Raw genomic sequence first — 27699 nt, 5'->3', positions numbered from 1 at the left:
CAATGCTTCACAAATTGCCAACTATCTCTGGTGGAATGCGTAACTTATCTTTACAGTAAATAAAACGCGTTTATTCAAATTATGGATCAATAGAGAAACAAAATCAAATTTCATAGAATCATAGAATCCCTTCAGTGCAGGAGGAGGCCATTCGGCCCATCGAGCCTACACCGACAACAATCCCACCCAGGTCCTATCCCTATAACCCCACATATTTACCTTACTAATCCCTCTGTCTTAATGTTACACATTCCATTAACTAGTTAGTCTCAGCGGACGTTTTTCTTCCAAAGGAGTGCTACAAATGGGACAGGAGGGCTGAAACTTAACCGTCCCACCCGCCACGGGAATCGGAGCGGGCGAGGGGACGGACCACGGAAAGGTGCGTTGACCTTGGGGTGGGATTTTACAGTTTCGGGACGAGTGAGGCCAAAAGATCCCGCCTGCTGGTTGGTCTTTTTGAAACGACAATTGGCAATTTTCCACGGCCAAATCCACCGAACCCGCACATCTTTCGGACTATGGGAGGAAGCCTGGCGATGAGGGGATTTTCACAGTAACTTCATTGCAGTGTTAATGTGAGCCTACTTGTGACACTATTAAATAAAGAAACTTTAAACAACTGCAAAGATGGGGAGGAGCCACAAACAAGATATTGAAGAATCACACAGAGGTATTGAAAGCCGCAAATAAGACATTCATTTCTGTAAAATAAAGCAACACGATAGAGGAGGCTTAAAAGTTGACCATGTGCATTTCTGTAATGGAGTCACGGGTTGCTGAGTCCTGCTCTTGGAGAAATGTGGAACCTGCTCCCAGTGGAACTGTTGAAGACGGAGTCATCAAACCCCATTTAAAAGCGGGGCAGAATCAGAGCATTCTCGTACACTGGGCGGGATTTTCCATGCCCCCTATGGCAGTGGGGGCAGCCCGCCATTGACCAGCGGTGGGAACTTCTAGTCCGTCAACACGGTGTCCCGTTCTACGCACCCTCCCCCCCACCAGGAAACCCACGGTGTGGGTCCACCAGTGACGGGAGCAGAAGACCACCAGCGAGAACGGCCAGAGAATTCCGGCCACTGTCTTTCACACCTCAGGAATGTGGACAATAACCATGGTTTACAAAGTGGGTCAAGGTCAAATCGGATTTAACTGCAGACCCAAAGGTTGAACTCCCAGCAGCAAGTGGTTTGACACCTGAACTGCAAAGCCCAGCGTGAATTCGGCCCTTGGCCCAAACAGGTCCCAACTGGTAAAGTAGAATTCACTCATTGAATTCGATCACCGGCAGTGCCCATTTTTAAATCCCCCAACCTTAACGTATTTTGTGCTTAATTGTGATGATGCCCATCAAAATTTTAAAGTTTATTTATTCGTGTCAACGGTAGGCTTACATTAACACTGCAATGAAGTTACTGTGAAAATCCCCTAGTCGCCACACGCGTGTTCAGGTACACCGAGGGAGAATTTAGCACGGCCAATGCACCTAACCAGGACATGAGAGGAAACCGGAGCACCTGGAGGAAACCCACGCAGACACGGGGAGAACGTGCAGACTCCACACAGACAGTGACCCAAGTCGGGAATCGAACCCGGGTCCCTGGCGCTGTGAAGCGGCAGAACATAGAACATAGAACATTACAGCGCAGTACAGGCCCTTCGGCCCTCGATGTTGCGCCGACCAGTGGAACCAATCTAAAGCCCCTCTAATCTACACTATTCCAATATCATCCATATGTTTATCCAATAACCATTTGAATGCTCTTAATGTTGACGAGTCCACTACTGCTGCAGGCAGGGCATTCCACGCCCTTACTACTCTGAGTAAAGAACCTACCTCTAACATCCATCCTATATCTCTCACCCCTCAATTTAAAGCTATGTCCCCTCGTGCTAGCCATCACCATCCGAGGAAAAAGGCTCTCACTATCCACTCTATCTAATCCTCTGATCATCTTGTATGCCTCTATTAAGTCACCTCTTAACCTTCTTCTCTCTAACGAAAACAACCTCAAGCCCCTCAGCCTTTATTCATACGATTTTCCCACCGTACCAGGCGACATCCTGGTAAATCTCCTCTGCACCCTTTCCAACACTTCCACATCTTTCCTATAATACGGCGACCAGAACTGTACGCAATACTCCAAATGCGGCCGCACCAGAGTTTTGTACAGTGCTAACCACTGGCCACCGTGCTGCCCCATCACTAAATCAATGCTGAAAAAAATCTTTTTCTTTAAAAAAAAAAGGGATGCCGGAATGATGGATTTCTGAATCTGAAGCAAACTCAGGAATGAATTCCTCTCAGAGTTTGAACGAGTCATTGATATCCGGTTGGCAGTGGTTGCAGGGATGGGAAGTTCAAATAATTCTTGGGATACAATAATTCTGGTACTGCAGTGGTCAGGAAACTGGAAGACGGAAGCGCAGTTACACTAGGATGGGACTAAATTAAATACATGTGGAAGTGGACAGATATTCTGAAATTTTGCAGGATTATTGTTGGGGATATGGAGCTTCTCTTTGTTTCTCTCGGAAGGAAAGTAACTCTGGAAGAGTTCTTGATAAGAGTGCATTGCCAGTAGATAACTCTTCGCTGGGTCAAAATTCTGGAATTCCCTCCCTAACGGCATTGTGGGTCAACCCACAGCACGTGGACTGCAGCGATTCGAGAAGGCAGCTCACCACCACCTTCTCAAGGGCAACTAGGGATGGGCAATAAGAGCTGGCCAAGCCAGCGACGCCCATGTCCCACGAATGAATTTAAAAGAAAGTAGAGGCACTCATGCCCCATGAGGTGGCATAAAATTGCAAGTCTTCCAGAATTCACTGAATTCCTTGTTAGAAATGATCCACACATTCACACACAGTCAACATAGCCCTGAGCCTCCTGACAAGCCACTGACTGAGGGCAGTTCAACATGCAACCTTCCAAATTGACAGACTGAATGTGGAGGGGTTTGGAGGATCACTTACACTCCAGAATGGCTCCTGTGACACTCAGATGCACCATAGAAAGCATTCTTCCTGGTTGTATCACAGCTTGATATGACTCCTGCTCTGCCCAAGACCACAAGAAACTACCAAAGGTCGTGAATGTAGCCCAATCCATCAGGCAAACCAACCTCCCATCCATTGACTCTGTCTACACTTCCTGCTGCCTCGGCAAAGCAGCCAGCATAATTAAGGACCCCACGCACCCCGGACATACTCTCTTCCACCTTCTCCCGTCGGGAAAAAGATACAAAGTCTGAGGTCACGCACCAACCGACTCAAGAACAGCTTCTTCCCTGCTGTCGTCAGGGAATGGACCTACCCTGCACTAAGTTGATCTTTCTCTACACCCTAGTTATGACTGTAACACTACATTCTGCACTCTCTCGTTTCCTTCTCTATGAACGGTATGTTTCGTCTGTACAGCGCGCAAGAAACAATACTTTTCACTGTATGCTAATCCATGTGACAATAATAAATCAAATCAAATCTTTTTTTCCCTCTGCATCCTGAGAGGGCATGGTGCCAGTGAGGATCGGCAGTCGATCCCTGGGGAGCTGCAGGAACTTGGCAGCGGCAATCACAATTTACTGCCTTTTGGCCAACTCGACAATCCTTGGTTTCGAGTCTGGAGCCAAGAACAACCTCAGTCCAAACTCAAGGTCGCAGCTCCAGAGCTTGCAATCTGCCCCCCTCATTTACTCTGGGGCGGGGGAGGTGGACAAGATCCACCCACATTCCAGACCAAGTTCAAATAAAAAACCTCGGTCACCGTCAGAGCAGAGTTGTGTCTATCCCGAGAGGAGCAAGCTAATGGAAGATTGTGTGAATAAACTTGTACCAGTTTAACACTTCACTTTCTGAATGCTCCCCACTAAAACCCCATTCTCACTCCACGCATGAATTCTGTCGCAAGAATTTATTCCAGTTGGAAGGACAAACAAATAGAAATTAAGGAAAGAATGATCCAGTTTACTGGGTCGCATGTTGCGGGAGAAAGGGAAGCCCAGTGAAATAATAACACCACAAGCCCAAAGGGAGAGATCATTTAAGGAACACTACACTTGTTTGTTTGGAGCAGAGCAGAAACCACCCCGAAAGGTTTACTGACTTGGAACAAAGGCACCATGGACGGAACTGGCCTTTCAAATGAAGTCCTTCGGCAAAGGAATCAGGGTGGATGTCACACTCTGGTGATGGGAGTCTCACCTGCCGGCTAGAGAGCTGGGAAGAGACTTCCTTCCAGGAATGAACTACATGGCAATCAGGCAGTGGCAATGCCAGCGGTGGGCTTTCCTCTGGGATCAAGACCCCAGGGGTAGACGTTCCTGCTCAGCAGTATCACTGAGGAAGGGGGGGGGGGGGGTGATGCTGTGGCAGCTGCCAGAAGGCCCCCCCCCTCCGAATCCCAAGGTCGCTGCAGGTAAGTAATGCTAAGGAGGGGTTTCCACAGGCAGGGGTGGATTGTGGGGACAGGGGCCCAGAGGGGCCGGAGGTTGCTGTCAGAGGCCACCCCACCTTCCTGATGTCCAGTCTCTCGATGAGGGTGCTGATTGCCTTTGATCGAGTGACCCCTCTCCCCCACCAAAGATGACAAGCGACCCATGCAGGTTTACGTGTTGTGCCCGCCACATGGCGACAGCCCAGCCTGAAGCTGGGTTAACCCCAAAGGCAGCAGGATGAGGCCCTAAAGTGGTTATTAGTTGGCCCCTAAAGGACCTCAAATAGGAGAGGCAGTGGCGTAGTGGTATTGTCACTGGACTAGTAACCCAGAGACCCAGGGGATCTAGCTCTAGATCCAGGGGACCTGGGTTCAAATCCCACCACGGCAGATGGTGAAATTTGAATTCAATAAAAACCTGGAATTAAAAGGCGACTGAAGACCATGAAACTATTGTCAATTGTCGTGAAAACCCATCTGGTTCACTAATGTCCTTCAGGGAAGGAAATCAGCCACCTTTACCTGGTCTGGCCTACAGACCCACAGCAATGTGGTTGACTCTTCGATGCCCTCAGGGATGGGCAGTAAGTGCTGGTCCAGCCATCGACGCCCACATCCCCTGAACAAGTTAAAAAAAATTGACAATGGGAATACAACCTTGGGCCTTTCAGTCTAGAACTTAGTCCTGGTGGGAGCAGGAAGGCAGTGGGTTTCAAGTATGTCACGGCTCTGCCTAAGTAAATGCACTTCCCGCCTTCAAGCTCACCACCAGAGAGAGCAAACATCCCACCCCGGATCACTGTTTCTCCAGAAGGAACTCTTCAAATGCAGACAATAAACATATAACAAAACTTACTCCAATTGAGAAATCAAAGAAACTTCATAACTCCAAACTTGGGGCCTCGCCCTGGGCCAATCCAAGTTCCCCCACAATTCCCAACGGGTTCTTATTTATGGTGAGACAGCTGGTCAGCTGATCATCACATCATTCTGTAATTGGTTCCATGGTTTACTGGGTCAGCTGACTCTTACAGCTTGTTACCATTGCTCACAATACATCCAGGACAAAGCGGTCACCGGTTACATTCTAACAATCACTAACTAGAAACAGGAGATGAAGTACAAAAAGCTGACGTACAGACTCAGGGGCTTTGATGAAGATTTTGGTTTTCCCCAGTTGGTGCTGATCCTGGTCCATGTTGACTGATCTCAGGAGGTGGACAACTCCCTGCTTCACCTCTCCTCTCCACGAAGGCCATGTCTCTTTAGTCAGAATGGCGTACCTACAGCAAGGTGAGGTTCCACACAGAATGGTAGAATGAATTAAAAAAGAAACAAAAGCAACTTTAATTTGCTCAGCCTTGGAACGAAACAGTTTTTGTTCAAGATAAAATAAAAAGTAACAGATGCTACTTACCATGTCCAACCTATGGATCAATATTTTGGAAATTAAGCAAACTATAAAAGATTTCTGGCTTTGTAACCCGTTAGAAATTTTTATTTATAAAAATGCGCTCTAAATCCCAATGTGGATTAGAGGGATTAGTGGGGTAAATACGTGGGGTTGTGGGGATAGGGCCTAGGTGGGATGCTTTGTCGAAGAGGAGATGCAAACTCGATGGGCTGAATGGCCTCCTTCTGCACTGTAGGGTTCTATGATTCTAAGTTTCTTTTGCACTTACAGCAGAATGGTACCAGGGATGAGAGTCAGGTGGAGAGACTAGACAAGTTGGGGTTATTCCCCTTTGAACAGAGAGGGTTAAGGGAGAATATGCTAGAGGAGTTCAAAAGTATAAATGGTTTTTATAGAGTAAAATAAGGAATGATTGTTTCCAGTGGCAGAGGGATCAGTGACCCAAGGGCACATATTTAAGATGAGGAAGAATTTTTTTTTCAAAAACAGTATGAAAGGGTGGTGGAAATACATTCAGTGGTATCATTCAACAGAGTGAAGGAGGGAAAAAAATCAGGGCTACCTGGAAAGAACAGGCATTGGGATCAATTGGATAGCTCTGCCAAAGAGCTAGCACAGACCCGATGGGCTGAATGGAGGCCCTTTGTGCTTTATCAGTCTATGCTTTAGGTTTTGTTGTTACAATTCATCCAACAAAGAAACAAAAGAAGTGTAACCCATGGATAATTAATCTCAAAAACAGAATTAAACAAAAAAATTCAACTAAACAGTTATTCATTGAAAGGCTGCGAGATAAAATCAAAGTATTCCATTCATAATTTGATTTGGTTGATTTGCTCGGAACTTTTTTACTCGATTTAGCAGTCATAATCATTTGTACTGTATATTTTGTATCTGTTACGGATTCAAGTTCGTGGAATAGAATCCCTACAGTGCAGAAGGAGGCCATTCGGCCCATCAAGTCTGCACCAACTCTCTGACAGAGCATCTCACCCGTAATCATCAATCCTCTTAACTTACACATCTAAGGGAGAATTTAGCATGGCCAATTCACCTAATCTGCACATCCTTGGACTTGTGAGAGGAAACCGGAGCTTGGAGGAAACCCACGCAGACATAAGGAGAACGTGCAAACTCCACACAGATAGTCACTCATGCTTGGAATTGAATCCGGGTCCCTGGTGCTGTGAGGCAGCAGTGCTAACCATTGTGCTACCGTGCCAACCATGTTCTTTCACATAATTCTCATGTTCAACAACAGTTTTTGAAATCTGCTTCTTTTTGTTTTCTACCCGTCCAGAATTCAGGAACGTATAAAATGTAGAATCCTGCTACACTCCTACACTCATTTACACGGTTCACACGGCAGGGTGGCACAGTGGTTAGCACTGCTGCCTCACAGCGCCAGGGACCCGGGTTCAATTCCGGCCTCGGGTCACTGTCTGTGTGGAGTTTTCACATTCTCCCCGTGTCTGCGTGGGTTTCCTCCGAGTGCTCCGGTTTCCTCCCACAGTCCAAAGATATGCGGGTTAGGTTGATTGGCCAATCAGTGTCAGGGGATTAGCAGGGTAAAGATGTGGGGTTACAGGAATGAGGCCTGGGTGGGATTGTAGTCAGTGCAGGCTTGATGCACTGTAGAGATTCTATGATACACATAGAAAACTCAAATCAAGGATTCAGCTGGCTATACACCAACAGATCAATTATACACAGGCTTCAGGTTAACACTGCTAATCAAATTTATTTGGAAGAAAAGAGGTTTAAAAATGGTGATTAAGACCCAAACTGGAGAATAAGGCAATCAGAATTTACAGTATATCAGTCTCCCGACCGGTTCAAACAGTCCCGTAAAGTTAAGAGTATTCTTAGAATTTAGTGAAGTACTAAACCTATCTTCTCAACATCATTGGCCATTCATTAAAAGAAAAACTCAGGCAAAGCGAATGGCAACACTCTTCACTTGCCCTTCGATAGCAGAATGCTATTTTGAATCACAGCACAAGAAATACAAGGACTTCATGTCTGTGGAACTCTTCGTAGAGCAGCAGGAACTAAAAGAACAAAGAGTTTTTGCTCGAATTACTTAAAAGAGAGAACAGTCACATTTTAAAAGAAACACTGCGAACAAAAACACATTGAAATAACAAACTATAGCTTTAGTTTAGTCAATGGCCATTTTTAACAACTGGCTGGTACAAAATCAAAAATGTCACGGTGATGTTACACAATGAGGAAATTAACAATAGTTCCTACTCTGGATTGAATGGAAAGGACCAAGTTACAGACATTTGACTCAATTAGACCCGCTAAATACAGAGCCTAATATTTGTGCTTAGCACTTTAATACAATCATCCAAATCACAAGAATAAATGCAACTTAGTCGCATTTGAAGTTGATCAAACGGTTACCTGTCCAAACCTTGTCAGGCTTAATAAAGTTGGCGATTTTTATTTACACTAAACATGAGGGTATAAATTTCACAATGTAGGATTTATCTCAGTGTCAGACCAGAATGAGATCTGTGAGATATTGGCCGGAATTTTGCCATCCCGCCTGCCACAGAAATCAGAGCAGGCGAGGGCAGACCATGGAAAGGTCCGTTGATCTCGGGTGGAATTTTCTGGTTTCGGGGCAATCATCAATTCTGACAAAGAGTCTAAGAACTCAAAACGTTGCCCGGAATTCTCTGGCCGGTCACGCCCCACCGCCGCTGCCAGAGAGGATGGAGAATCGGGTAAACAGCCACAAACCTCTGTTCACTGCAGCGGGAGCAGAGAATCCCGCTGGAGTGAATGGCCGGGGAAACCTGCCTATTAACTCTGTTTCTCTTCCCTAGATGCTGGCAGACCTGCCATCCTTTTCTGTGCATTCAGCAGTAAAAAACATACTGGTAAAATAATTGTATTCATTGGAACCGGTTCTTGTCCATGGCCGGGGTTTAACAGACACGTGTCATATCATTCTTTACACAATGGACCTAATCTGGCCTTTCAGTTCAGAGTCACACGGACCAAGAGATTCTCAAGTTCAACAATATGAGCTTAATCAGCTAATGTCAAAATGGACAATGTTACAGTTGGCCTCGGCAGCCTTAGGTTAGTACTTCTCGTTAACCTAGCTTAATTGGTAGAGCTTTCACCTCTGGCTATGGGTTCAAAACATACTGCGAATTCAAAATATATATCTGAGGACTTCAGCGCAGTATTGAGAGGGTGCTGCATTGTCAGAGGTGCTGTTTTTCAGATTGTCAAACAAGGCTCATTCTGCAAGCAGGTGGATGCAAAGGGCATGATGGCAGAGGAGGAAATTGTTCTTTGAATGTTCTCCTGGTCAATGTTCCTTCCTCAACCAAGCCCAGCAAGGACAGATTACCTGACAACCAACTCCATTGCTATTTCTGGACCTGGCTGTGTGGCACATCTGCTGCTCTTAACAACAGTGACTGCAATCCACTGGTTTTAAAGCACTCTGGGACATCCCGAAGATGCGAAAGCAGGTTCCTTTCTTTCTGACCACTGGAAAGTACGCTTATGGGGCTATCAGGCATGGACAGAGTTGGGCTTAGCTGTAATTGTACCTATAGTGAATTCACTGTTTCAACTCACAAGGTGTCCATTTGAGGGAGGTACTACAAAGTGACCAATGCTACGACAATAATCTCTCCCTCAATGTCAACAAAATGGAGATTGTCATCGACTTCAGGAAGCGTAAAGGAGAACATGCCCCTGTCTACATCAACGGGGATGAAGTAGTAATGGTCGAAAGCTTCAGGTTTTTAGGTGTCCAGATCACCAAAACTTGTCCTGGTCCCCCCATGCCGTCATTATAGTTAAGAAATCCCACCAACACCTCTACTTTCTCAGACGAGTAAGGAAATTTGTCATGTCCGCTATGACTCTCACCAGCTTTTACAGATGCACCATAGAAAGCATTCTTTCTGATTGTATCACAACTTGGTATGGCATCTACTCTGCCCAAGACCACAAAAAAACTACAAAAGGTCATGAATGTAGCCCAATCCATCACACAAACCAGCCTCCCATCCATTGACTCTGTCTACACCTCCCGCTGCCTCGGCAAAGCAGCCAGCATAATTCTTGAGGTCATATACCAACTGACTCAAGAACAGTTTCTTCCCTGCTGCTGTCAGGCGTTTGAATGGACCTACCTTATATTAAGTTGATCTTTCTCTATGACTGTAACACTACATTCTGTACCCCCTCCTTTCCTTCTCTATGAACGGTATGCTTTGTCTGTATAGCGCGCAAGAAACAATACTTTTCACTGTATGTTAATACATGTGACAATAATAAATCAAATCAAATCAAACAGGCAGCGAACAGCGAGCAAAATGTGACTCCCACGGTAAGTCTCACCTTTGCAAGAATTTCTTAAAAGCTCGTCTGTAAGCGTAGCCTGCTCGTCGAACTCTGATGTTTTCCTTTAAACCCAAATACTCCACTTGGTGTTTAACTCTAAAAAGAAAATGACAAACATTAATGGTAGAACAGAAGGAAGATGTATTTCATTTTGGTAATGTGATAACCCCCATGATCTGCATGGGGAATCACTAACTGACCTCCCAGTTGGGCTAGTTGAATATGAGCTCCCTGGGAATTGATAATTAGCCAACCAGGTGGAGTTTGTATAGGGAGCCCTGTATAAAGCAAGACCCTGAGAGGGTCCATTAACATTTTAGTCCCGGTTGGGACCTGTTGTGTTCACCACAGGCTTGTGGTTATTGTTTATTTTCTGCAATAAAAGCACAGTTTCTTCACAGTCTGGAGCTATTATAGGTAAAAACAACGTACATAAAATGCTGCCAATATTTTAGTTGGAATGAAATCGTTAGCTGCCTATTTCTAAATGTCCTATTTTTATGATCATAAATCAAAGAATATTACTCTCCTGAAAAATTCCAGGGCTATTACGCCACGGGACACCAATTGGTGCTGCCTTGACTCCATGGTAGCCATCTTGTTTCTGAGTCAGAAGTTTGTGGGTTCAACCCCTTACCCCAGTGAACTGAGCACTAAACCTGAGGGAGACTTTCTGCTACGCTGCTGGACTTTCAGAAGTGATATTAACTGAGGTACTGTCTGCCTATGGTATTCGAAGATGAGCAGGGGAGGTGTCCTGAACAGTACTTATCCTTCAACCACTACCTAAGTATCTATCTTTTTTTTTGTGGGGAACTTGCTACATCAGAACTAGCTGCAACATTGACATTGCAATAGTGACCGAACTTTAAATGTATTTAATTGTATGTGGGGCACTTTGAGATTCTCTGAAGATGTGAATGATGCTGTATCAATACATGCTCTTCCATTACATACAAATGCGTATCAAGTTTACCTGAAATTGTTCTCTCACAGTCCAAAGATGTGCAGGCAGGTTAGGTGAATTGGCAATCCTAAATTGCTCCTTAGTGTCCCAAGATGTGTAGGTTAGCAGGGTAAATACCTGGGACCACGGGGATAGGGCCTGGGTAAAATGGTTCGTCGGAGTATCGGTGCAGACTCGATGGGCTGAATGGCCTCTTTCTGCACTGTAGGGATTCTATGCTTGATTCTATTTATTACAGAGGCTAAGTTAACCTGTTTACAATGATGGGCCGAAAGTAACAGAGGAAGAAATTTCAAACACACAAAACTTTTTTCCATGGCCTCATTTTAAGACCCAAATGACTACAATAGATTCAAAGGCTGGTGATGGGTTTTCCTCTGCATCATTGCTGTCTTGTTTCTGATGACAATTATAATGCATTTGAACATGTACACCATTCTTAAAAAAGGAGCCAGTCTATCGATACAGCAGCATGAAGGAATAAATTGTAATAATAGTTTTTTTTAACGATTACCTCCCTTTTAAACATGCCTTCTAAGACAGTGGGACATTAAAGGGTTAGGGCCACCTTCTGCCTTGCTTTCTGGGTTGATGCAATTCTCTCTGGTTACATGATAGACATGTACATATCTTGAAAAAATTTGAAGTTAAAGTTCATTTATTAGTGTCACAAGTAGGCTTACATTAACACTGCAATGAAGTTACTGTGAAAATCCCCTAGTCGCCACACTCCGGCACCTGTCTGGGCACACTGAGGGAGAATTTAGCATGGCGGATGCACCTAACCAGCACGTCTTTTGGACTGTGGGAGGAAACCGGAGCACCCGGAGGAAACCCGCCCAGACACGGGGAGAACGTGCAAACTCCACACAGACAGTAACCCAAGCCGGGAATCGAACCAGGTCCCTGGCGCTGTGAGGTGGCAGTGCTAACCACTGTGCCACCGTGTCACCCTACATAGCTACATTTGATATTGGCAAGGCCACACCTGGAGTAGTGTGTGCAGTTTTCATCTCCTTACCTAAGGAAGGACATTGCTGCCCTGGCAGGAATGCCACAAAGGTTCACTAGGCTGGTTCCTGGGATGAGGGGTTTGGCACATGAGAAGAGACTGAGTGGACTAGGTCTATATTCCCTCGGCGTTTAGAACAATGAGAGGTGATGTAATCGAAAATTAAAAAATCTTAAGGGGCTTGATCGGGTGGATGCTGAGGCAATGGCTGGATCTTTCCCATCCGGACCACCATGGGAATCGTAGCAGGCGAGACACGGACCACGCAAAGGTCCGCTGACCTTGGGTGGGATTTTCCGGTCTTGGGGCTGGTTTTCCCTGACTGGGGAATCAAGAAATTGGGATCACAGAATTGGAATAAGGGGTTGGCCATTTCAGGGCTGAGATGAGTAGAAATATCTTCAAAGGACTGAGCGGCTGGAATTTTATGACCTCGCTCGGCCAAGAGTCGCTGCCCGGGGCCAACGGAGAATTCCATTCTGTGAGCCTCGCCCGCCCCAATTCTGGGGAGGACAAGGCGATAAAATTCCGGCCAGTATACTTGGAATTCTCTGCTCCCAGAAGCCATTGGATGTCCACACTTTGGATATGTTGAAGACAGCGGTTGATGGATTTTTCGGCACAAGGGAAATGAAGGGATGTGGGGGGGGAAGTGCGGGAATTGTGGTACCATGAATTGTGGAGAAGCCTCAAAGGGTGGAATGGCCAGCTCCAGTTCCAGCTTCGTGTGTTCTGACAGAGCAGCCTCATAACCTCCCGGTACTGGACTCCGGAGTACAGAGGTTGGTTATATATTTAGGATATAACGTTACCTGCAATTACTGAAGGAAGGCCTTGCAGAGAAGTCTACGTTTTTTTAAGGATGTTCTGAACAGTTCCACTCTCAAGTGCTTTGGAATCAACACCCACCACATCACAGCGACATCTAGCGGAAAGTTTGTGCACCTTTGCTGAGTCACAGCTGGCACTCATGTTGACTGAAAGCAGCAGTATTTGTACCACTAACAATCAACACGCCAGGAAGGCCTGAAGCCCAACGTTCCCACAGAGCTGCGTAGCTTCACAGGGACACGGCAGCCTTGCACAGCCTATTCTTCTGTGATAAATGTCACGTGCGCAGGGGCAATAAAAGTGGGAAGAACTTTGGCAGTCAACAACTACATTTCAACACGGTTCAAACCACAATCTGAGCTCGAGTTTGTTGACCTCCGCTGAGATGGCAATCGGCTTGTTACAACTGATCTCAAGTTGCTAAGTGGTGCACTTCGCCAGGCTCCCTGCTCCTGACGACCCTCTGCGATAACCCCCAGGACTTGCACGGGGAAATCCCTGAACCTCTGTAGGACTTGTAGTATTTGAGCTCCCTGGTGATTGGTGATTACCTTACCAGGTGGAGCTCGAATGCTGAGCCCTTTATAAAGCAGGCCCCGGAGTGGGTCCATTATTGTATTGTCCCGGTTGGCACCTGTTTGTGTTCACCACAGGCTTATGGTTTGTGCTTTACTTTATTTTGTGCAATAAAGCACCTTTCCTTTAACAGCTGGCTCCTGGAGTTATTATACTATCCAATGACTTGTGCTGGAACATACGTGACTATAGGTGTCAGACCACGATCAGGGTATGCTGGGGACAGCCCACGATCAAGAAATCTGTTGACACTTGAATGGGAGCTAGAAGTTGTGGACTTGGACCCTTGCACAGTTTAGAATCTTCAGAGAAGCAGGAAGAATAAAAGAATATTGAAGGGGTTACTGATTTGGAGATTGATGCGATGACCTGGTCAGCCATTTTAACCTCCCTGTAGGCAATGTTACCTGCTCTCCTCCCAGTCCCTGGGCTTCTTGGTTTCATTGGGTTTGATACAGCGGATATAGTGTGGCGTACACTTCATCAGGGTTCCCACAAGGTCATTGGCCTGTTTCTGAAAGAGGCAAAGTAAAAGAATGATCAGAAAACGCTACAACTGTTTAAGGATGGAGCCAAGAATCCAAAGATGTCTATCAAGGGGTCGGTGACATAGGTGTCCATGCTATGGATCTTAAACACTGATGGGTATTGGCCAATGCAGTGAAACATACCCAGTGATTTATCTATCAACCTTATATACACAGCTGATGCATGCTAATTGCACATCAGATGTCACACTTCAAATTGCCGGAAGTATAAAGGTAAAGTCGTCATAGTTTCAGATGACCATCGGCTGCTCTCCCCTTGGGGGGAGAGAGAGCTGACTGGTGGTGATTTTAACCTGAGGACCATGACACCTCAGGTGGGCGGCGAGGTCGAGAAGGCGGGACCTTCATGAATAACATCAGCCGGGACAGGAATTGAACCCACGCCGTCAGCATCGCTCTGCTTGCCCAGCCGACTGAGCTAAACCAACCTTCTGTCAGAAGTGTAGAAGGAAGGGAGCTCATCTTTTTCCTGTCAAATACCTGACTTCTGCCCCAAGGATTCTGCAGGAATCAAGGATTTACCTGTCAATCTATAGAAACAATTTGTTCCAATAATCCTCTGAATTATTACCTGAACATTGATCTTGAAGACAGACATAGCTGCTTTCTCTGAGTAAGTAAACACTAAGAAGTCTCACAACACCCAGGTTAAAGTCCAACAGCTTTATTTGGAATCACAAGCTTTCGGAGCGCTGCTCCTTCAAGGAACAGCGCTCAGAAAGCTTGCGATTCCAAATAAACCTGTTGGACTTTAACCTGGTGTTGTGAGATTTCTTACTGTGCCCACCCCAGTCCAATGCCGGCATCTCCACATCATAAGTGAACACTAACAATGCGCCAGTCTGCCCATGAGGAACGCCACAACCATTATGTGGAGAAACAGACCAATGGGTGCATTCCTGTGTGGTGTACGAATAAATTCGCACCCAGCCGGCAACTACTGGAAAAAAACTGACGATATTGAAATTGATGACGTTGTCACAGAACCGGGTGGAATGAACAAGCCCGGTGTTTTTCAAAGCTTGAGCGAGTTTAATTGCAGCCAGGGTTCACTGGACAAGGCTGGAGGTGTTCTTTTTGTGCACTGTTCCACCTCTTGTTGTTGTGGCTTTTTGTTACAGGTGGCTAATGGAGCCATATCTCGCCCGAGGGAATCTTGTGGCTTGTGTCCTGATCGTCACTGCCTTTCGCAATCTTGCTGCACAATTTGCTTACACGGTTTACTCAATGGTAGGATGGCAAACTGAATTGAGACACAGCTCTATTTCCTCGCCCTTAACAACAAGAAAATATAATTAGGAGGTCGGACTTTAAAGTTTCTTTATTTATTAGTCACAAGTAAGACTTACATTGCCACTACAATGAAGTTACTGTGAAATTCCCCTAGTCGCCACACTACGGCGCCTGTTCGGGTCAATGCACCTAACCAGCAAGTCTTTCAGACTGTGGGAGGAAACTGGAGCACCCGGAGGAAACCCACAGAGACACGGGGAGAATGTGCAAACTCCGCACAGACAGTGACCCAAGCTGGGAATCGAACCTGAGTCCCTTGCGCTGTGAAGCCGCAGTGCTAACCACTGTGCCACCGTGCCACCCCTTTCCCAGTTTCCCTTTCCCAGTTCCCAACTTTCCCTGCTTCCACAGTGCAAGGAGCCTACAAAAATAGAACCACTCTCGAATTTCTTTGTCTTACTGAAGGAACAGCCTTGCCTCCACTTGCCAATCGTCAACAATAATACAATTGAATTACAAGGTTTTTATTTTACAATCTTTCCTGGGATGTGGGCATTGGTGGCAAGGTCATCTCTAATAGTCCTTGAACTGTGTGGGCATTTCAAAGGGCAGTTAGGAGTCACCCACATTGCTGATGGTCTGGACTCACATATAGGTAGGCCAGACCAGCTAAGGGCTGCAGATTTCCTTCCCTGAAGGACACATGAGTGAACCAGATGGGTTTTAACAACAATCCGATAGTTTAATGATTATTAACAATGAGGCTTGTATTTTATCCCAGGTTTTATTAATTGAATTTAGATTTCCCCAGCTGCCGCAGTGGGATTTGAACGCATGGGGTGGGGACCTTTGGCCCCACATTGGCGGGCATCGTCACGGCTGGGATGAGAAAATTTGGCGTCACCTCCAGGGAATTAGTCTGGGTTACTGGATCAGTAACAGTACCATCCACCATAATAAGAAGTCTCACAACACCAGATTAAAGTCCAACAGGTTTATTTGGAATCACAAGCTTTCGGAGCGCCGCTTCTTCATCAGGTGTCCTGAACTGTCCCATTAGTAATAAGCCCTCAGAGGCAGACGTCCCTTCACCAAAATACCTTTATTTACAAGTCTGACAGCAGCATACAGAGTGCTTTCAGTCAGCAGCCTACACTCGGAGTCCCAGAGGAACTGACACGCCTGGTTAAATACAAAGCAAGAGACTCCCTGATTGGCTTATCAATTTGGCCCTTAATCAGGGACATCTTTTGTTATCCAACCAAATAAATGAAATCAAATTAACTTAGGTCAAAAAAATTAAACGCAGCTGACACACACATCAAATGGAAGGCTCTTAATTAGCGAGTTTATATTCTAACAGGCCCACATCAATTGCCTGATTAAAGTCATTACACCATTGTGAATGGGATTGAAAAGGCGAGGGAATCGAGCTCTATCTCAGCTCAGCGTGGTACATGTGTTGCTAAAGCTAAACAATGGCTGGCATCCTCAAAGAAGAGTTAGTGAGGAACTCTGGTGACTCTCAGTACCTTAATTTTGCTGCCTGCAGTTGTGGGCCGACCTTTCTTTTCTGCTTGTAGACTTTCGGGGAAAAGTGCACGGATGAAAGGGCTGTGAAGCAGCAACAAATACAATTAAACATGCAAGCAACGCCAGCGCTTCACACAATCAGCTCAAAACAATCCATGCACATTGACAAGTAGCTTCTCAAACAAAAAAAACTGACAATGCTGGAAAATCTCAGCAGGTCTCATAGAATCCTACAGTGCAGAAAGAGGCCATTCGGCCCATTGAGTCTGCACCAATCACAATCCCACCCAGGCCCTATCCACATATCCCTACATATTTACCCACTAACCCATGCATCCCAGGACACTAAGGGGCAATTTAGCACGGCCAATCAACCTAGCGCACACATCTTTGGACTGTGGGAGGAAACCGGAGCACCCGGAGGAAACCCACGCAGACACGGGGAGAATGTGCAAACTCCACACAGACAGCAACCCGAGCTGGGATTCGAACCCAGGTCCCTGGAGCTGTGAAGCAGCAGTGCTAACCACTGTGCCACCGTGCCTCCCCCTGTGGAAAGAGAGAATAGAGCCAACGTTTCGATGACTCTTCGCCAGAGCCATCTGGGTCATCCAGACTCGAAACGTTGGCTCTATTCTCTCTCTCCACAGATGCTGTCAGACCTGCTGAGATTTTCCAGCATTTTCTGTTTCAGATTCCAGCGTCCGCAGTATTTTGCTTTCATACAAATAGTTTCTCTTTCACTTACAACTCACTGCTCTGCATGAGTTCAATTAGATCCGTGAAAAGAACATCTCGATTTCGTTCGCAGAACCCCTCCACGTTATAGGAAACCTGGACACCAAAAGAAAATCGAAAGATTTGAACTCTATCTTCCAGCCCAGTGATTTTTGCAGCAACACTTTAAAAAAAAACCATCTCAGTTGATGGTTACAATCCTAGCCCTCAGCAACATCTTCTGAAAGGGGCGGCACGGTGGTACAGTGGTTAGCACTGCCGCCTCACAGTGCCAGGGAGCCGGGTTCAATTCCAGCCTTGGGTGACTGTTAGTGTGGTGTTTTGTATATTCTCCCAGTGTCTGAGTGGGTTTCCTCCGGATGCTCCAGTTTCCTCCCACAGTCCAAAGATTGCGGGTCAGGTGGATTGGCCATGCTAAATTGTGTCGGGTGGATTAGCAGGGTAGATAGGCGGGGTTACAGGGAAAGGGCCTGGGTGGGATTGTTGTCGGTGCAGGCTCGATGGGCCAAATAGCCTCCTTCTGCACTGTAGGGATTCTATGATTGCATCAACATCCACACGTACACTGATGGTACCTTTACCACCATCTCTCTCTCTCAATCCGTCTACTGTCTCTGAAATGTTGAGACGGCTTTTCTGACGTCTAGCGATGAATGAGCATAAATTTCCTCTCACTAAACCTTGGGACGATCACACGAATTATGGTCAGTCTCGGATTCCTGGCCACTGGCTCCATCCCTCTCCCTGGCTACGCTGAAGCAGACTGTTCACTGCCTTGGTGTCGTGTTCGACCTCAAGATGAGCTTTAGATCACACATACGCACCATTACCAAGACTGCCTCAACAACACTGTCCAACCTCTCCCTGTTCAGCTCCTCTGCTGCTGAAGCCTCATCGATGATGTTGGTCGGTGCCTCCGGTCTCCACTACCCCAGCTCGACCTCCAATCCTCCACCCTCACCCAAAACTCTTTTGCCTGTGTCTTAACTCTCACCCGGTCCCATTTATCTATCACCCCTGTGCTTGCTTGCCTACACTGGCTCCCAGTTAAGCAACACCTAGATTAAAAAATTCCCATCCTTGTTTTCAAATCGCTCCCTTGACCTCTTCACTCCTTTTCTGTGTCATCACCTTCCACCTCCCAACCCTCCGAGATACGCACACTCCTCTAACCCTGATCCCTTGAGCACACCCAAGTTTGAATTGCTTCAGTATTGGTGGCAGTGTCCTCAGCAGTCTGAGCCTTAAGCTCCGGAATTCCTGGCCTAAACCTCTCTCTAACATGGTGTTTAAAACCTCTCTCTCAAACCAAGCTTTTGGCCTCTTTTGGAGGTCCCAGGGGCCTGTTTCCTGTGCTGTACTGTTCTTTGTTTATCTGCTCTATTTCATTTTGATAATGCACCTACGAAGGACCTCAGGATGTTTTATTATGCTGTTTATAAAGACGCTTCATAAATGCAAGTTGTAGAAGACAAACAAACACGAACTGACCCAAGTATAAATTATAAATGAGTCTGACATCGCTTTATTCTAGAAGGTGGATATGAGTATTGAAATTTATAGAATAGGTAACCTCCTTCCATTACCTATATATTCAGTATATATACCTAATAATAACAATGCTACATATTAGCAAATCACTTCACATTTCCACTATGAACCATAGATTAGAACCATAGAGTCCGTACAGTGCAGAAGGAGGCCATTCGGCCCATCGAGTCTGCACCAATCACAAGCCCTATTCCCATAACCCCACATATTTACTCTGCTAATCTCCCTGACACTAGGGTCAATTTAGCATGGTCAATCAACCTAACCCGAACATCTTTGGACTGTGGGAGGAAACTAGAGCACCCGGAGGAAACCCACGCAGACACGGGGAGAAAACGAGGCCAGAATTGAACCCGAGTCCCTGGCGCTGTGATGCAGCAGTGCTGACCACTGCGCCACCGTGCCGTCCTCTGTATAGAATCATAATGCATTAAACAGCATCCCTCTCACTCTAACCCAATGAAATTCTAATGTACTCAACTCCTCTTATTCTACGATTACAATTTATCCAATCACTTTTTAGACACCCCTAGGTAGAGAATTACTGAGCCAAGTGTAAAGGAAACGTTCAGGTTTGCATCATTTCATAAGGATCCGTGTGATGTATGCGCTGGGAATATATATCTAGACAGCTATATGAACGGAGTGGGAATGGAGGGATACAAAAGAGTGGTCTAGTTTGGACCAGGGAGCGGCGCGGGCTAATTGTTCTTTGTTTCTCGTTTCAAGGCTTCATTCTATGATCATCTTGCTGGTGCCAGTACAGAGCGAGACTGCGGATAGTTGGGAACCTGTCTCGGGGGCAGGGAATTCAGATGGTGTTCGTAAAGCAGAAGTGGAAATGAATAGGGTTGGGAAGCATTTTCCGATCAGGGCCAGTGTGATCTCCTGGACTCGTTTCGATCGCCTCAGGGGGTTGGAGAGGAATTTCCCAGATTTTCTTTCCCCATATTGGCCCTGGGGTTTTTCACTCTGGGTTTTCGCCTCTCCCTGGAGATCACATGGTCTGGAATGGGGGGGTGGGGGTGAGTTAATAGGTTGTGATGAACAAAGCATCGTAGCTGTGAGGGACAGCTCGGTGGATAGGATATTAGGATGTAGATAGGCTGGAAAATTGGGCGGGGATCCTGGATTCAGGATTCAATCCTGGACCGGGGAGCGGCGCGGGCTTGGAGGGCCGAAGGGCCTGTTCCTGTGCTGTATTGTTCTTTGTTGATTCGGGAGGTGATTTTCTTCTAATTTCAGATTTCCGCTTAAAAAATACTTAATTGGTTATAGAGCACTTTGGGCCATTCTATGATCATATAGAGCCTTTCTTTACCCTTCGTAATACCATTGTGCTCTATAGGCAGATACATTCTAATGTAGGTGCAAGTGCACCGTCAGGGGGAGAGGGGGCTCCACCTGTGCCTTGAACCAATGTTCCGAATCATGGAACCAATTATTGGCCCTTAAATCGTTCTTGCAGCAGTAATCCGTTCAGGTATTAAGTATCAGAACATCACTGAAGGTCGATTGGAGAAAGGAAGAATGAAGAGATAAAAGAACACGCTACCAAATTGGGATGGAGATTCTAGCTTAATTCCGGAGGCAGTGGAGGCTGATAGTGGTTGGATTTCTCCAACCTCGCCCACGGCTGATATTCTCCAGTCTCGCCGGTGTGGAGATTCGGCTGTACGCCAAATTTTCCGTTCTCACTGACAGTGGTAACGAGGCGTGGGAGACCCGAGGATCTGAAAAGTGCTGCCAGTCGGTATCGTCGCTGTCCCTCGATTTGAGGATGGCATTTACTCAAGGTCGCAGGTTTCTTCATGTGACCGAACAGGCAACTCTTGACCCTCAGGCCTTTGGGCACATGGGACAGGATGTCCCCATGAGGTAGGGGATCTGGAGTGCCGGATCTTTCCCTCTCTGCCGGTGCTCCATCTAATCATTGTGGCTCAAAGCGTGATGCAGCCTGGTAGATAGGTTGTCGCCATTTTGTACGATTAGTAGCGAGGTCCTCCCAGTCATTCGTGTCTCTGCAGCCGAGAGTGTCTTTGAGGCATTTTCTTTGTCCTTCGCTGGAACGTTACCCATTTGAGAATTGGGAAAACGGGAGGAGGTGACGGGGGAGATGCTTTCCATCCAGTGTCCAGTCCATCAAACCTTGACCTTGAAACCTTCTGTGCTAGTGGGCTGCGCAATACTCAGCTGTTGAGCTTTAACTGCGGAGCATTTCCTGTTTTTGATTAGGTGGGGCACTGCTGGCTAAATGAGAAATGAGACTGGCTGCTTCTGGTCCTCATGATCCAAGCGGAAAATTTCTTCACAAACAAAGCTAGATGGTTATCAGGATTGGGCTGCATTAATAAGTAGTTTTTGCATTATCCCGTCTGCCGGATGCACAATGGCTCTGGAATTCCCCCACTCAGAGCTTGTGTGGTTCTTCAACAATTTCGAAAAACTTTTCTGGTAAATACTGATTGCCAATAAATTCATTCGTCGGGGACTGGACCATCTGTACACCCTGATAAGGCAACAATCACTTACTATATGAGAGAGTAAAAGGAAGCATTCGAATCAGAACAATGCAATACAAGAGGCAAGCAGGTAGTACAATTTCGGACATATGCACCGGAATTCTCCCACTCTCCATTGGAATTCTGGCGGCTGGGTGGGGGGGGGGGGGGGGGGGGGGGGGGGGGGGGCGGTGGAACATGTAAAGGTCCATTGAAGTCGGGCGGGGGAATCTCCGGTTTTTGGGCGAGCGCGGTCGGAGAATCCCGCCCATGTTGTTTTATAACTTACCACACAAGTGGTAAGGCCTGGTGCAGAGTAGTGTTGTGGTAGGAAAGGTAAAGAACAGGGAGTCATGGTTAGATAATGGCAAGTGTAGGGGTGGAATTTTACCGTCCCGCTCGCCATGGGAATCGTAGCCGGCCGGACATGGAACATGCAACGGTCCGCTGACCTCGGGCGGGATTTTCCGGCTTTGGGGCGAGCGTGGTCGGAAAAATCCACCCTAGGTTTTTAAGAAATATCCACATTTTTGATACATATAGCAGTCTAGGTGCACTGTCATTTTCGGAATCTCATATTCTTACATTATGAACGTAGCAATTCACACTATCAAGTTCAGTTTTAATGACAAATAGATGGTGTAGGCGTGGCATCCCCTCTAATTCCAGCGCTGGCTAATATTTCTATTGGTTTGCACAAGAAAATTGTCTTTGATTAGATGAGCCCTAACCTCCTATCATGTGCACATTTCTTATACGTTAAGGTTAAAGCTTTATTTATTAGTCACAAGTAAGGCTTACATTAACACTGCAATGAAGTTACTGTGAAATTCCCCAAGTCGCCACACTCCGGCACCTGTTCGGGTCAATGCACCTTACCAGCACGTCTTTTGGGCTGTGGGAGGAAATCTGAGCACCCAGAGGAAACCCACGCAGACATGGGGAGAATGTGCAACCTCCACACAAACAATTACCCAAGCCGGGAATCGAACCTGGGTCCCTGCCACTGTGAGGGAGCAGTGCTAACCACTGTGCCATCGTTCCACCCCCAGATGATACGTTGGGATTCATATAGCTCCATCTGCTATAAGATTTGCCTGACCACCAATTTTGTAAATGGCAAGCTCAAAACAGAAATAGTGTCAAAGTTATCCTGCTATCCTGGTTATATCATTGTCTGTATCATGCAGACTCGTTGATGGGTGAAAGGCTGCCACTTTTGAACTTAAAATGTGTCCGGTCTACCACAAACAAAAGAGATACCTTCCATCCTTGCCCTTTATTGAATTACCCGGATGCAAGGGGAGCCTACAGCCCCTCACTTTTACCATGACAATACCTCACCCAATCAAAGTCGAATTGCCAACCCTCTTCTCCTTTAGTATACACTGTTGTGCTCCTTTGTAATTTGTTATTCTTGCATTTGTCCGGATGAGTGCAAGATGAAAAGCTTCAGCAACGTGTCTTTCTTTCCAGCAAGATTAAGTAAATGGACTCCTTCATTAATTTGCACACATGGATTAGCCCCTCACGCAGCTACAGGCCTGATGCTTCTTCAAGAAGTTTGGGTGTCTGGAACTTACTTGTAAATGCTAATTCTTTATAGTTTGCATACCTAACTTCTTCATTGATAAGGAGGTCTGCTCACCTTCAGAAGATGCCAATTTGGGGGAAGAGAGCGAAAAAAACATTTACACATCAGGGCTGTGCAAACTACAAACTAACCAAGTATGAGAATAAATTAATAAACTTGTACAATGTCTCTCATGAATTTGACAGCAGCGTTTGCACTGTCTGAACCTAGTTTTAATCGGAAATTATTTGGGATAAAGCGGGAGTTCCTGGTTTGAAATCCCAGACTTGCTGTGACCTAATCCGCAACATCATGTTTATTCTCATCTTTCTTCCCCCCCGGGTTTTGATGGGCCTGACCTTGAGGCTTAGACCTTTATCCATGATTCTCAATATCTGGACATCAGTGAAATGGTGCCTAATTCTGGTCACAGCAACACGAGAGGCACTCAGGTAGCATCTGTCTAAAGACTTGGAGTAAACATTGGACAGTGATTCCAATTGCCACCGTGTTTAGTTACCTTGCCGGCATAATGATGAATGATGAAACCCTGGTTCCAGCTGTTGAAGTGCTCATGGGTTCCAATTTGCATCTGTAACTTCTGCAGCAGTGTCTGATCTGCCCCTTCCCCCGTAGCGTGCATTGTCGCACAGACGTCATCCAAAATACTCAAAATGCCGGGTGGATTCTGTGAATAAATACACACTCTTATAACATAACAAAATGACCAAACAGTTTAATGGCCAGCATTACTTATCAAAATGGTACATATTTGATACTATCTGCAGCTCATGGTTAGGCTATGGCCTAGTGGTATTATCGCTCGACTATTAATTCAGCTAATGTCCTGGGGACCCGGGTTCGAATCCCGCCACAGCAGATGGTGGAATTTAAATTCAATAAAAAAATATCTGGAATTAAGAATCTACTGATGACCATAGTCGATTGTTGGAAAAACTCATCTGGTTCACTAATATCCTTTAGGGAAGGAAATCTGCTGTCCTTACCTGGTCTGGCCTACATGTGACTCCAGAGCCACAGCAATGTGGTTGACTCTTAATCGCCCTCCAACGGCAACTAGGGATGGGCAATAAATGCTGAGCAGCCAATGATGCCATGTCCTATGAATGAATCAAACCCTGCCACAGTCTTTTTAAATGCGTTTCACAAATCTATCACCTTTTACTAAAAAGTAGCCTGAATTTCAAATTTCCTCTTGATATTATACTTTAAACCCTCTAGTCTTTGAACCATGTGTCCACCAGAAGGATTTTCTTCAATCTCTCCAAATGCCTGAAAATTCTGAGACTGCTGGCTCTCTCTAATCACTAATTGTCATTCTCGATGATCCCTCATAACATCCCTCATCAAGATCTCAATTGATTTTGCCCACATCCTGTGCCTCTTCTCTAAAGATGGCTGACACATTTGCCTCTTTGGCATGTTAACTGATTCCTGTCAGCATTGAAGGTATTTGTGACCTTCTCGAGGGCAACTCCACCACTGGATCCATTGGCATTAATGTACCCTGCTTCCTTTCTACCATGACTGACTTTGTGATGGCAAGGTTTAGCAGACTGCTCCCTCTTTTATGTACCCCTTTCAACTCAGGAGTTCCTCACTCTTCATGGGCAAGATGAGCCATGAAATAAAGTTTTGTTATTCTGCCTGTTCCATAATTACAGACACCATCGATATTGGTAAATACTCCTATTCCCCTCAGTATCCATCATTGGCTCCTGACAAACAACACTTTATCTTTTATATTTTCCACCTTATTCTTCTCATCTGCTCATCTTTCCAGCTTCTTGAACTTGGAATCATAGAATCCCTACAGTGCAGAAGGAAGCCATTTGGCCCATCTAGTCTGCACTGCCTCTCTGACAGAGCATCCCACCCATGCCCTCCTTTCTGCCCTATCTCCGTAACTCCACATATTCACCCCGCTAATCCCACTAACCTACGCATCTTGGGACACTAAGAGACAATTTAGCATGGCCAATCTACCTAACCTACACATCTTTGACCTGTGGAAGGAAACCGGAGCACCCGGAAGAAACCCACGCAGACACGGGGAGAACGTGCAAACTCCACACAGACAGTCACCTGAGGCCGGATTCGAACCTGGATCCCTGGCGCTGTGAGGCAGTAGTGCTGTGCCACCGTGACGCAAACTTCATTTTCTCTGGTTTTCCTTATTTGATCGCTTCCTCATTTGCTCTTTGAGGATAGACTCTTGACAGAATTCAGTAAACCTTTATGAGTACAGATGAAGTCCCAGTCCATGTCAGGATGGGTAAAATTTCCCGTTACAGCTGTAATAGCAACTGTTTCAACCTCCCTTTGCAGTAATCCAACCATTGCGATGTGGTGACCTTTTGGCATCTTCCTGCTATTAACTTTATCCCTTTTCTATCTTTCAGATCCACCCAAATGGGCTTTGTGCCAGTTTCCAGTTCCTTCCTCTCAGTGATAAACCATGCCACCTCCCTGCCGTAAGTAAACAGAGCCTCGTAAATTTGTACCCCACTCATTCTCTTCCTTAGTTAGGTTTCAGTAATTACCAGGATGTCTATTAGTCTCCTACTTACCATCACTTTCAACTCGTCTGTTTTTGTATGCGCCACTAAGAGTTATACAAATACATTTTAGTTCATTTTCCCTCCTAATGATAATTCCGTATGGTTATCCTTCTTCTGCTTCAGGTAGCGAGTAACTCACCTCCTGACTCCCCAAAGCCTTTCCACCGTACACAACATACAAGTCAGGAGTGTGATGGAATACTCAACACTTGCCTGGATGAGTGCACCTCCAACAACATTCAAGAAGCCCGACTCCATCCAGGACAAAGCAGCTCACTTCATTCCAAAAAACATTCAATCCCTCCACCACGAGTGGTGATGGCCTAGTGGTATTATCGCTAGACTATTAGTCCTCAGCTAATGTTCTGGGGATCTGGGTTCGAATCCCGCCACGGCAGGTGTTGGAAGTTGAATTCAATAAAAAATACCTGGAATTAAGATAGCCATGAAACCATTGTCAATTGTCAATGGAAAACCCCATCTGGTTCACTAATGTCCTTTAGGGAAGGAATCTGGCGTCCTTACCTGGTCTGGTCTACATGTGACTCCAGAGCCACAGCAATGTGGTTGACTCTTGACTGCCCTCCAAGGGCAACTAGGGTTGAGCAATAAATGTTGACCAGCCAGCAACGCCCATGTCCCATGAATAACAAAAATGAACAGTGGCAGCCATGCCACTGCAGGAACTCACCAAGGTTCCTTAGGCAGCACTTTCCAAACCCATGACCACTCCCATCTCGAAGGACAACAGCAATAGATATCTGGGAACACTACTATCTGCAGGTTTCCCTCATCATCCTGACTTGGAAATATATCGCTGTTTTGTCACTGTCACTGAGTCAATATCCTGCAACTCCCTGTCTAACAGCACTGTGGGTGTACCTACACCTTAGGGACTGCAGCGGTTCAAGAAAGAAGCTTGTCATTACGTTTACAAGGGCAACTAGGGATGGGCCAAAGATGCTGGTCGAGCCAGCAAAGTCCACATCCCGTGAAATAATTGTTTAAAAATGTGGTGTCACCTATATCACTACAAAGTTCTTCCTTGGTTAAAGTTAGACAGTAACCACAGACCAATGGTAGATTTATTTTCCAGTCACAGTTCTCCCATGGACCAGTCACAGCACTCAAAACTAAAAAACAGCAGTTACCACAGCAGTAGGCGCTTGGCTACCAGGATCTAATAACCAGTAGCCAATAAAAAGCCAATAACAATCGGAAAAGGTTACATGATCAAAAATAGCCAGGAGATTTATCATTGTAAAATAGATTAAGGAAGAGGAGTAAAGAGAAACAAATGATGGCTGATATGAAGGGTATACCAGCATTGCAGAGAAAGATCCCACATAACATGAGAAAGGTTAAAAGGAAGATTAAGGAGCTTTTCTTAAATGTTGACATCTTACGCAGGAGTAACTGTGCAACTGGATCAAAGTGCAAGGGAAGTATCTTATTGGAAACCTCAAGAAAAATCAACAACTGATTGAAGGAAAAAGCAGTTGTCCTTTTTTTTAATATAAGCCACACTATGGTGTTTGCTGCTGAACAATGAAGCATTGAAGAAGATGCGGTTTAATATATTTGGACATCACCCTGAACATATACAAGACTCAGTTCCAATACTTACAACTTTGTTCTCTATAAGGTCACAGACTACTTTGTTGTTGAAATAGTCGATTGCGGTCCATTTGATTCCCTCTTGCACATATTCTTCCTAAGGAGATGGGAATTACACAATAACAGATGACTCATTCAGCCTGAAAAGATATTAGTTGCAATGCAGCTGAAATAAAGGACACTGAATAGCAACAGAACTCATTGAAAC

General features: G+C 45.8%; 1 protein-coding gene across 3 annotated transcripts in view; it reads right to left on the bottom strand.

The window, feature by feature from the left end:
• Positions 1-27699, bottom strand: part of myo1ea (myosin IEa) — a 157413-nt gene that overhangs the window by 33745 nt on the left and 95969 nt on the right. For all 3 annotated transcript variants that reach the window (XM_078241408.1, XM_078241409.1, XM_078241410.1), the window contains exons 13-19: positions 27502-27588; positions 23813-23980; positions 17678-17763; positions 16929-17010; positions 14023-14129; positions 10227-10325; positions 5574-5718 (exon numbers count right to left, since the gene is read on the bottom strand). In XM_078241408.1, coding sequence (XP_078097534.1) covers positions 5574-5718; positions 10227-10325; positions 14023-14129; positions 16929-17010; positions 17678-17763; positions 23813-23980; positions 27502-27588 — 774 coding nt within the window. The remainder of the gene's footprint in view (positions 1-5573; positions 5719-10226; positions 10326-14022; positions 14130-16928; positions 17011-17677; positions 17764-23812; positions 23981-27501; positions 27589-27699) is intronic.

The sequence above is a fragment of the Mustelus asterias genome, chromosome 24 (genome assembly GCF_964213995.1).
Source record: "Mustelus asterias chromosome 24, sMusAst1.hap1.1, whole genome shotgun sequence".
Taxonomy (NCBI): domain Eukaryota; kingdom Metazoa; phylum Chordata; class Chondrichthyes; order Carcharhiniformes; family Triakidae; genus Mustelus; species Mustelus asterias.
This window is presented reverse-complemented; position numbering and strand designations above follow the sequence as displayed.